A 12,141-nucleotide genomic window follows, 5' to 3' on the forward strand; every position below is an offset into this window, starting at 1 on the left:
CCCACGTTGCAATAATCTTCGTTGCAATAACTCCTCGTTGCAATAAACTTCGTTGCAATAACTCCTCGTTGCAATAACCTTTTGTTGAGGTGAGCCCTCGCTGTAAAGACCCCGGCAGCCATGCCAAAAGGCCATCATCCCAACCCCAACGCATTTTAGTAAAGGACGTGGGGGAGGGGGGAGACGAAGGAGGAGGGCGGATCGCCGTCACTCTCGAGCCTCCGTCCTCAACGCGGATTGAGCATCGGCGGCCGCCACCTCCCATTGACGCTGTGCCCGCCCCGAGGGCGCGGTGAGGGGCTCCTCCACCCAGCCCAGCCCGCCCCTTCCGCTGCGGAGTGCAGATTGCCCGAGCCCGCCCGCCGTCGCAGCGCCGTTCCCGATTCTCCCTTCGCTGCGCCGAGCCGGTGGGTAGTGGGAGAGCGAGGCTCTCGCCGTGGCGGGGGAGGTGTTGGCGGCGGCTCGGTCCCCCCGGGCGGGTGGGCGGTGGGGTCCTCGTGGTTTGGGGCCTCTGGGCTGCGCTGGCGGGAGAGCGCTGCATTCCGCGCTACCGCAGCAGCCCCCAGCCCGGCGGGGAGCGGGCGCAGAGAGCGCGGTAACGCGCGAGGCGGGCGTGTGGGCGAGCGGGTTCTGGAATGCGGCCCCAATAAAGCGAGTTTCCTCCCGTCCGTTTCTCGTAGAACACCATGGCGACCCTGAAGGAGAAGCTGATCACCCCCGTGGCCGCGGGCAGCACGGTCCCCAACAACAAGATCACCGTGGTGGGGGTCGGGCAGGTGGGGATGGCGTGTGCCATCAGCATCCTCGGCAAGGTACGGCCGCGGGGCGGCGGGGCGGCGCGGCGGCGCCGCCTCGTGCTTGAGCACGTGGTGGGGCGGCGAGGCGGGGGGGGGGAATGGATGCGGGGGTCACCTTCGCTTCCTATCCCATCAGCTCCCTGTTCAGCTGGCCCTAGAGAGTTATTTCATTGCGAAAATGCGCTGAGGCCGTTCCCAAGCTGTTCTTTCTTTCCTTTTGAATTAAGAGCTCTTCCATAACAAAGCTGGAGTCTGCCCAGCGGAGCTCTTCCACCCGCAAAGAATGCAGGCAAACCAGAGATCAGTGTGGGGTAGGAAACAGAAACATATCTTCATGATTTTTATTCTCGTACGTCTATGCCGTACTACCTCATCTCTGAAGGTACTGGAAACGATCTCTGGTGCCTTCCAAGGGCTGCTTGATTTACCTTAAGCTGCTCTTGTCTGATTGCATAACCGCTGTGTCCAGAGCGGTGTAATCTGTGGTCTCCAGAAACTGAAAATGCAGGGCAACCTCCCGCTGGAGCCCTAGATTTTTTTTTTCTTTTCTATTTGGCAAGTCTCAAGCCGCAGTCTTTGAACAAAGCAAAGGCCAAACATGTTTGAGGATCTTTGCCTTTTGCTTTTAGAGAATACAATGAATGAGTTAAATCTGATTTGTCATTGTCTTTTTGATAAGACGAGTGGGAGCCACAGGTCTTCATTTTTCTTCCCAAGAAGACAAGCGGATGTGCCCAACCCCCTTCAAGTGGCATATCTTATGTCAAGTAGCTCACAGTGTTGGCATCAAGAATCTGGCACGTACTGCTGAAACAGCTGTCATTTATTTGGAGACAATCCATCCTCTAGTACCTTGAGGATGTATGTATTAAAGCATTGATTTTATTTGTGGGAAAAAATGTTGAAGGGCTTTTACTTGCTGATACTTAAACCTTGTCAGCAAGAAAGGATAATGGTAAGTAAAGGCTGCTGTAAAGTAAAGGAAGCACCTACTGATGTGAAGGTAACATCTTTTTTTACAACGATACGAAACTGAAACATAATTGAAGGAGGGGAAGACCATTCACAAATTACTGCCTTTAAGGGTGGCAGAGTAGAAGCCAGGTGAAATGGCTGCGAACTTCATTACAATGCAGCATTTGTGTTTGATGTGCTGCTCTGAGCAGGATCAACTTGTGTTCAGAAGTGTAGTTTTCACAGTTACTAAAATGTAACCTAGGGTGAAAACTGGACTTAAATTTTCAGTCTTGAAATATGGCATAATGGAGTTAATTTCCCCAGAGTTCTGCTCTTCTCATTCTCTCATATGTATAAATTGTAGTATAAACCACCTTAGTAACAAAACCACTTGATTCTTGTCCCTAAACCACATGTGGCTTTGACTTCTGCAAGATGGCTGGCTGCCTAAAATGCCTTCTGCTTCTTGTTAAACTCTGGCATAAAACTTTGTGCCTAATCTCCCAAGTGTTAGTATTTGGATTCCTTTGGATTTTGAGTAGCTTTGAGTTTTATGTAATTAGTATGCTAATACTAAGTTCACTGTACACTTGTGGTATTTCATGCATATGTTTCAATGACGCTACAGTTCCACATCAGTTATTTTTAGCTCTCTGAAACGAGTCACTGATGGTGCTGTACTGCTCTAGAGATGGAAAGTTCTTCAGTCTCAAGGCAGCTCATTTTTAAGGGGAATATCTTAAGCTGCTTTTGATGGTGATTGTGCAGACTTTGTTCCTGTGTGTGCTAATAGCAAGCTGAATTTTTCTCCAGGCAACAGTGATGCAAATTCATGAAATCGGTTCTTGGAGTGATTCCAGGTTTTCCTGTGGTTCAGTGGGAACTGACTCCTTCACCTGCAGAGTCTGGTGAATGTTTGGTGCAAGGTCTGGACTCAGGCCCACACCATTAGGCTGTGTATGGAAATCTACAAGTAATCACACCTGTATATACGCTGTTTCAGATTCTCATTCCGCTAAATTCTTAGTTTAACACTAGTGTTTTCTGTTAGGATTTTTTTAATAATGTTTAAATAAGTGAGATTTTTAATTTGCTGTTAGTCTGCAGAGTAAAGTTAGTGCTGAATATAAACTCTTGGAAGTTTACCTCCAGTGACTGATTAACTGTTGTGAACGTAAACAGGTTGCACAAAAGCAACAGACCAGTGTGATTTTTTTACATCTGAAGTGAAGGACTTAAATATATTTGCTGTTAAATGTTTTTCCAAATGAAAACAGTGCATACTGTGGCATGTTTAAAGTAGCTTAGTTGATGCTAATATTTCCATGTGAAATGAGTGTTACCCTTTTTATATGAAACTAGAGAGAAACTTTAAGATAATGCTTTCAATAGCATAGAAATGGCCTGATGACTACCTTCAGATGTAGATACCTAGGGAAAACAACTACTAATTTGGTTCCCAATGTAACTTAATGAATGATGAAACTTTAAAGTACAGTAGAATTTACAAGGGTAGTTAACGCTTCCATCAGAAGATGGTAATGCTCCGTGTTAAAGCAGAACATCTTTGTTCCATCCATATTTCACTATCTTCTTATTTTGAGAGCGTGTAATGTTATCTCCCAACCTAGCCTGGCTGGACAACAAGCATATATGGCTAAATCTGTTTTGCAAAGCAATGCAATGTAACAGCTCTAGTTTTTTCAGAATGAATGAATTTAGAGGGCTTGTTACAATTCTGAAAGCTACAGCGTTTCTTTCCCCTAAAAAAAGTCATCAAATGCATGATGATAGAGGGGTAGCCATGGATGCAAATTCCCCACAAATAACTTCTTCAGAAAGTCTGAACAAAGCTGATAAACTTGTGTTGAAATAGCATGTTGACTCTGTTCTGATGTATCTCACAGTAGTACCAAGATAGTTTTGTCTTCCTGGTTAGCCTCCGCAGAACAGTTGCTTTCAGATGTAATGTGTTCATTTAGAAGGTAATATAGCTTAACTCAGAAGCAACTTTGAAATGCAAGTTAACAGCTAATAATATATTGACTTCTTTTAAATGTAATTATTTCTTCAGGGTCTTTGTGATGAGCTTGCTTTGGTTGATGTTTTGGAAGACAAACTAAAAGGAGAAATGATGGATCTACAGCATGGGAGCTTGTTCCTCCAGACTCATAAGATTGTGGCAGACAAAGGTGAACTTCAGATTCTTAATAACAATATTCTGTAAGATTAACAGTAGAATATTACTTGTAATCAGAACTCTCAGCATTTGGCATCAAAACATTTAAATTGGTGAACTGGGGTGAGATTTCAGGCTCTCATAATCCCAGTGAGAGTGGCCCTTAATCTAAGATTTCTTATAGCTATTAATGGTCACTTTACCATTTTGGGCAACAGTTAAAATTGATTTTAATGAAATGCTAGTACTTCTTTAATGTAGAACAAATTGTTTTCTTACTGTTCAGATAGTAGAAATGAGATTTGGAGGGGGATGTTGAATGTAAGCAAGATCTATGTGCTGATATATGAGGACGGTTTCTTACATTTGGGCTTGAATGTTGGTACAGTACAGAAGCTACTCTGAATACGTGTATGAAAATGACGCTGTTGAAATTGCTGATAAACCTACTTAACATTCTTTGCCTTCATGTGTGATTGTAGATTATGCTGTCACAGCCAACTCCAAGATTGTGGTAGTAACTGCAGGTGTTCGTCAGCAAGAAGGGGAGAGTCGTCTCAACCTGGTTCAGAGGAATGTGAATGTCTTCAAATTCATCATTCCTCAGATTGTTAAATACAGCCCCAATTGCACCATCCTTGTGGTTTCCAACCCAGGTAAAGCAGATCTCTAGAACACCTATGATTTCTGTTTTTAGAATATTAGTGATGCTTCATTAATTTTCTCTAATATCATTTCCAATGAGGAATTTCTTATCTTTGTTTGGACATCTGCCGTATAGTTGCTTACAGTAAAAATATAAGAGCACTAGGAAGTTGATACTATTTATTCAGGACTCTTCATGGTTTGTATTTTAAAGCATTCCTAATGATAAATACTTCAGTACTTACCTACTTTGGATTAAGTGGAAGGTAGCTTTAAACTTCAGCTCAAAAGGTTTGAATGATTTCGGAGATAATCTTGTAAGCAGCGTGTAAATCCAACTTCTTGTCAGGATATAATATGGCCATTCTTCAGAATGGAGGATCTACCCTTTAAGATATAAGCCGTGCTTGTTAAACAACTGTAGTATTAATAAGTAATGTTAATAAGTATTAATACAGCTGTAGCCATATATTCAGGAAATGACATTTGCATGCTGAGGCTTGTGGTAAGGGGAAAGGTTATAAACACCAGTATACTTTGTAGGAAGTCTCTGTAGGGTGGTTTTTCTTTGATTCAGCACCAGAGTAAAGCAGTTGCTACAGAGCCTTGTCAATGAGGTGACACTGCTTTTAAAGCACCTTACCAGTTAAAACAGTGCATGTAAAACTAGTGACTCGGCTGCTGTCTGAGTAATTAGCTAGTGTACAAATTGTACTACTGAATACTGGGATACTGAGCAAATGGCTTCTATGCAAGTACAATAACATGGCAATTATAAACTTATCTAAAAATCAAGTCACAGATCAGACTGTTCTTGTTCTAGTAAAGCTGAATTCAAACTACAGGCTTCTTTCCAGTAGAGCAGCTGTGTGAGACTGCTGTGCATGTTGCTTTTTTCCAGAATTACTTTGTTTTTTTCTTTTCTCAGAATATGTGGAATCGTCATGTCCACTAATTCTACGTAGTGGGAACTATTGTAAGCCTCTTAAAAGGACTTCAGGGGTGTCAGAATATCAGGCATGTCTACTGCCCGTGTGCTGGTGTGACCTTTGTGTCCTTCCTGGTTTAACTTGCCCAGATCTGTCTGAGCTATAACTCAGATAGCACTGCCCACATTCTCTCCTGTGTAGAAGACCATATTGCTGGCAAGCAGTGAGATAAAACTGTGCCCTAAAGTTTGGATGTGTCCAGGGGGAATGCAGCTGTTTGAGAGGCCAGTGCTCTCAATGTGGCCCTAGCTGGAGCTCTTGTGGCTGTAGAGAGGCAATGCCTAATGGGCATGCCACTTCTAATATGAAGGTGCAAACTGCTCTGAGACTACATGCTTTTGGTGCCTGAGCAAGTGATCTGTATATAAATACATTCCCTCTGGAGAACTAGTTTTCCTTTGAGAATTTTGGAGTCAGTATTCAGTGTTGTGGCCTGATTGTTATTCTTGCTTTGAGCTATGGATTCCCATTTCCCTTCAGTCTGCCCCAGCCTTAATTGATTTGTTTTTCTCTAAATCTAATTTTAGGGCCGTGTGTGGCCAAAGCACAGAGCTCATTTAGTTTTCTATGCTACAGAAGTAACCAGTGCAGAAACTATTTAATGAACAGATATGTTCAAGAAGTGAACCTGAAGTAGGAATAGTGTATGTACATGTAAAGATATTTTTTTCCACTGTAAGTTGCTTTGCTTCTCCTTGTGAAAAAGTGGAAGGTAATGTTACTTCAGGAAACTGCTTGACTATTTTAGCCAGAGAAAAAACTTAGTCCCCATTCTGGATGCTTTGGGGGGTCTAGCTGTGACAAAAAAAAAAACAACTCTGTTTTAGCTGGCAGGATACTAATCTCCAAAGACTTTCCTCAGCTTTTCTGAAAGTAGCTAGATGGGTCCTAAACTTCAAGTAGTTTATTCAGATTAGTCCTGCAAATAATCAGATCTAAAATACAGTGACCAGTGAGTTCATTTGTGTTTTGAGTCTTCCTGATTGCCCTACCACTTGCAGCAAATATTTGGTGTGTCATTTCTGGTGGACGCAAATGGTTTAATTTATTATGCGTGTTCTTCTTTTTAGTGGATATATTAACCTATGTCACATGGAAGCTGAGCGGCCTGCCAAAGCACCGTGTGATTGGAAGTGGCTGCAATCTAGACACAGCTAGATTCCGCTACCTGATGGCTGAGAGACTTGGAATCCACCCAACTAGCTGCCATGGCTGGATTTTGGGAGAACATGGTGATTCTAGTGGTAAGGAGCAGTTTGGAACATTTTTTTGATTAAACAATGCAGCACTAGAGGTTGAAGCTGCATGTGTTAAAAATCCTGAATGAACAGATACAGGTGGGCTTGAGTGACTAGCAGCACTTTGTTGTATTTTTATGAAGTCGAGACAATTAAGCCCAGGAAATCTCACTACAGTTTTTTTTTCCTGTTTTTTTTTTTTTTTTTTCAGTTAACATGATTGTGGCTGTACAATTAAATCTTGACTTGAAAGGCCAGTTATTTTGAACTTAAGGCTGTATCCTAAGAACCCCAGCTGGCTTCTTTTACCTGCAGTTTTTGGATTACCATCATGTATATAGTCTGTAGCAAGGTTCTCCTCTGAAAGCTGTATTAGTGGTATTACTAGGTCAGTAACCAGGATTGCTGCAAATAGTAGAAAAGGCCAGCAGTCCAGATTGAAGTAAACAAAAATCCCTTTATTTTGTGAATTTCCTCCGTGCTATTTAAGAAGAAGGTTTAAGATAATCTTCTTTGATTTCATGGTTTTGAAGTTATTTGTCTTAGTTCAGCTTTTATATTTATTTCAAGTCTGAAAGGATGCAGCAGAACAACTGTATGGAAGATGGTACTACTTTTAAATTTTAGTGCTGTGTGTTTTCAAGGGAGCCAATCAAGACATCTCCAATGTCACACTGCGTCTGATCAAAGTAGTGTCTGATCAACTACAGTACTAACTGAAGCCAACTGTACAGTAATAAAAGCAGAGCTTGGCTGAGCGTGCAGAGCTTATTCCACTTCACCGTTTCATGTTTTTGCTTTGACATATCTAGGAAATTTCCTAGTGAATTTGCAGGAGCAGGGAATGAATCTGCTTGTAAGCTTTTGATATGAAAGGAGATTGACAAATTCATTTCCTGATATCCTAAGCTTGCATATTGCTACCTTGTTCAGGGAAGCAGAGTACAGTTCTTGGAGGCTAATACTCATACTGATCAGTGGGGCAGCAAATATACATATAGCAGTTCTTCAGTACAATTAGTTCTAAAAATCTGAATGAATACCTGAGATATGTCTGTTTGCAGGATTTTGAGGTTTCTGACTTGGAAAAATAGCTCTCTAAACCTTTGAAGGACTGAAAGCTCTGTTATTCACGTGTTGAGATGAATTTCAGAGGCAGTACTGAAATATTCTTGGAATATTCTGACACCCAGAGTTCTCAGAATTAATTCTGGTTAAATGAAGACAAAACCTGCCTCGAACATTATTGTGGCTCTGACAGCTACTGTTTTGTTTCAGGTTTATCCTAGCTAGGCAAAGAGCAGGTGGAGTTGCTAAGTGCTGTAAAGCTTATGTTCTCTCTCTGTTGCAGTGGCTGTTTGGAGCGGAGTTAACGTAGCAGGTGTTTCTCTCCAGGAGCTGAATCCTGCCATGGGAACTGACAAAGACAGCGAGAACTGGAAGGAAGTCCACAAGCAGGTTGTTGAAAGGTACAGTGATTTAAGGAATAATGTGGATGCATGTGATAATGGAGATGGCTTTTCTGCATGCTGCATCTCCTTTCCACCTCAGCTTTCATGTATTCAGGATGATGATTTAAATCATTGTTCCACTGATTTGAACAGGGAATTTGTTCAGTTGTACATGGTTTTCTATTTTTCACTACAAGAATTGTTCATATGTGGAAGCTATTTTTTTTTCAGCTAATGCTGAGAGAACAATAGGGTTTTGTTGTTAAATATTTGGGTTAATGTACACTCCATATTTTATCCTCTAATGCTGGAATGTGTGACTTTCTCTGACTTCTGCAATTAAAAAGTTGCAGTGTGTCAGAGGAGTGTTTTTTGTTTTTTTTTTTTTAGGTAGGGAACATTTGTTTATCGAAGATTTTTGTCTTCAGTATACTTTGTATGCTCTTTAACTGATGCCAGTGTATTGCAATGTTTCCTTAGTGCCTATGAGGTAATCAGACTCAAGGGGTATACAAACTGGGCCATCGGCCTCAGCGTTGCTGAGCTCTGTGAGACAATGCTGAAGAACTTGTGCCGAGTTCATTCTGTGTCAACACTGGTAAAGGTAAGAAATGTTGGTGAATTGGATGCTCTAGCACAGTTTTGTTATGGAAGAACTGAAGAGTTTCAGTTAGCAAGGTAGTGAACAAAGGAAGCTTTTTTTTTTAACTACTCTGAATTTCAGATATTATACAGGGAGCATACTATTGTAATTTTCTCTCCTGACCTCTTAGTTCTCAGCTCCATACTTAAATCTTCTTACAAGCAAATACTGCACTGCCCAGTGTTGTATTACCCTTTTGTGACGTTTGCCATGTATGGCATACGGCTTCATTAAAAGGAGCTTTCAGTGCAAAAAAAAGGAAAACTTCTACGGAGACCCAAATGCGTTTCCATGAAACACTCCCTAGCTAAGGTGCTGGAGCAGAGTGGGTGTTTTTTTTCTGTATCTAGTCTGTACCAGCTGAATAACCTCTAGTGGAACATGGACTCTGAGCAGGCTGGTCTTGCAGCTCCCCCCATAGTCAGAAAAAAGACCTACCACTACTACATATTCTAATCCTACATCTTTTGAGTTTTGTTAACCTACTTGTTAGATATAAACGGGATTTTTAGAGGTAGGATTTCTGAAATAACCAATTTCATTATTGCCATTTGCTTTAAACCAGCTCTGTTTTATTTTCAAATACATAGACTGAAAGTTTTCTGCAGGCTGCAAACTAATAGTCATAAGATCTGCTGTCAGAAAGCTTCCTGCTGTGTAAATCAAAAGCAGCTCTGGAGTTTTGGATTCCAATCAGTAATGTAATTGCTCTTTTGTTTGTGACAGGGCACGTATGGCATTGAGAATGATGTCTTCCTGAGCCTGCCTTGTGTCCTGGGTGCCTCTGGATTGACAAGTGTCATCAACCAAAAGCTGAAGGATGATGAGGTGGCTCAGCTGAAGAAGAGCGCAGATACATTGTGGAGCATCCAGAAAGATCTTAAAGATCTGTAACTCAAACGTTAGATTGCAGCAATAGAAAAACAGCGTGTTGTGTACGAATGTGGGCTCTCTACTCACTATACATCTCTATGGTTAACATTTAATGCTCTTCCAGTCTGAGCTTTTGTCCACAGTAGCTAAACATAAGCTTGCTGTAACGCACAGACCTTCTGAACAAATAAAGCAACTTTCAGGCATGTGTTGGTGTCCTAGTGACTTATTTCTGGTATTTACAGCGTATTGTGGCAGTAATGTTCACCATTAATGTCTGCCACGTGCTATGCAGCAGTGTAGGCACATGTATTTTACAAGGATAGAGAAAATGTAGTAATTACCTGTGGCGGGATTGCACTAATACATTCTTATTGGAAGCCATTTCTGTACAGCAGACAACTTGAAATCCAGGTACTGATTTAAGTGCCTGGGAATTAACAGCTTTCCTGATGCTTTCACTGTTGGGTAAAATCAACAGATCAGTAGATCCAGAAACCTGCTTTGAAAAATACTTCCCCAATTAGTGCTTTCTACTCTACAGAGTAGATACTCTTCTCATTATTTTATAGTTAGTAAGTTGTTGAGAATGATGCAAATTCATTTGTGATGTGCTCTTGCTCTGAGCAATGTCACCCCAGTGTCTGTCAACTCCTTCTTCAAGCCTCTGTGTATCCACAGGTTTTTTTCCTGTTACGGATCATAAATTCAACGTTAAAACATCTTTTGTGCCTTGTCATTAAGTAGCCAGACAGCTAAAGACTATCCCTATCACAAGAAGGTGCAGTCTGTGACAAAGAAGAGTGGCTGTATGTAAACAAAAAAGGTAATTGAAAGAATGCAGAAATCTCATCAGTCTGCAAGACGAGCAGTTTTCTTAGCACCCTAACTACTTATTTCTGCTTCTGGGAGGTGATGTCATGAAGGAATATTCTAAGAAATGTAAACAACAATAAAGTGTGCATTACAGGTGGGATCGGTTCAACAACTATCTCAGTATAGGGGATTTTGAGATTTTACTAATAAACTCTTCAGGTTATTTTTGGCATTACTGATATTTGTAAGTAGTATGCAAGTACATTAATTATACTATAATTATTTTTTGTTAAGATTCTTATCACACAATCATGTATCTTCATAGCAGCTGCATGACTGTAGAATAGCTTCCCCATGTACGCTTACACAACAGCAGCCTATTACTTTCTGTTACTTGGAGTTCATCTGTAATATAAACTTACAGCAAATATAAAAATTCCTTAATGACAATATTGCCTTAGTTTTCACTTAACAGACGCTTGTGGCTTTTGAACATAGCAGACTCCTGCTTATCTTGTCTATGTTTTGCTTTTACAGCCCCATAGATACATGAACTTTGCTCGTTTTATCCTGTGAAAGGCAATGCAGGTTTTTAAATACATTCCTATGCGTCAAGGGGTACCTTGGTCTAAGAGAAAATATCATGGGGCTGCTGGACTTTTTGTCAAAGTAAGCAGGAAAGCCAGTATGCAGAAGCACAGCAGAACGCTTCAGAAAGCACTGAGAACAACTTGCTTGACTCTCATGAGGTAAGACCAAAAGCTGTTTTGATTGCTGTAAGGACCTAGGCCCCTTGCATTTGCAGGTTTATAGTTACAAAGTACAGAACAGAAAGTCAGTCTGACTGCTCTGCAAATGTCAGGTAAGAGACAAGGAAATACCAATGGACAATGGAGAGAGGAAGGATATTACTGACGTGGTACCAGAGGACCAGAGCACAGTCCTCCATGTTACACTTAACCTTGAATATATGTTTATTACCACTGTATTTATAACACAGCTTTACAAAGAAAAGAAATGCTAAGGAGAAAGAGCTTGAATTTTCTATCTGTACATCCAAACCATTGAGGTAAATGAGTATGCAAACACATTAATTATACTGCAATTATTTTTTGTTAGGAGTCTTGTCATGTAATCTTGTATCTTCACTGCAGTTGCTGTAGAATAGCTTCTTCATATATGCTTACACAACAGCAAACTATCACCTGTTACTTGGATATCCTATTCAACCTTTGTTTAATTGTAAGTCTGCATAATAAGAAACTGTGTAAGCTTAGTAAAACATCAGTGCTGTTTGTGCTAATCAGCCATCACCTAAGAAAGAGGTGGGCTTGTTCTGAGCTCACCTGCAGTGTTCTATTAGCTTTTCCTTTAGTAGTCAGAGGACAAAAATGGTTCAGGCAGTTGGAGGCAGGATTAAACAGTGGAACAATCCAGTGGAATGGATTTCAATAGAACTTACAGGTAGGTATAGTTTGATGGAAATATTTTATATATGCATTTTGCTAGACTGGTAGTGTTTACATGACTTTCATAGAATCTAACTTAGAACT

At 41.0% G+C, this 12,141-nt stretch overlaps 1 protein-coding gene across 1 annotated transcript; it reads left to right on the plus strand.

Moving 5' to 3' along the window:
- LDHB (lactate dehydrogenase B) lies at positions 255–9,978 on the plus strand. The gene is made up of 8 exons (XM_021391856.1): positions 255–407; positions 681–812; positions 3,829–3,946; positions 4,416–4,589; positions 6,638–6,811; positions 8,157–8,274; positions 8,737–8,860; positions 9,626–9,978. Exons 2-8 carry the CDS (start codon positions 687–689, stop codon positions 9,791–9,793), a joined length of 1,002 nt encoding a protein of 333 aa, XP_021247531.1. The 5' UTR covers positions 255–407; positions 681–686; the 3' UTR covers positions 9,794–9,978.

The sequence above is a fragment of the Numida meleagris genome, chromosome 1, assembly GCF_002078875.1.
Source record: "Numida meleagris isolate 19003 breed g44 Domestic line chromosome 1, NumMel1.0, whole genome shotgun sequence".
NCBI classification, from domain to species: domain Eukaryota; kingdom Metazoa; phylum Chordata; class Aves; order Galliformes; family Numididae; genus Numida; species Numida meleagris.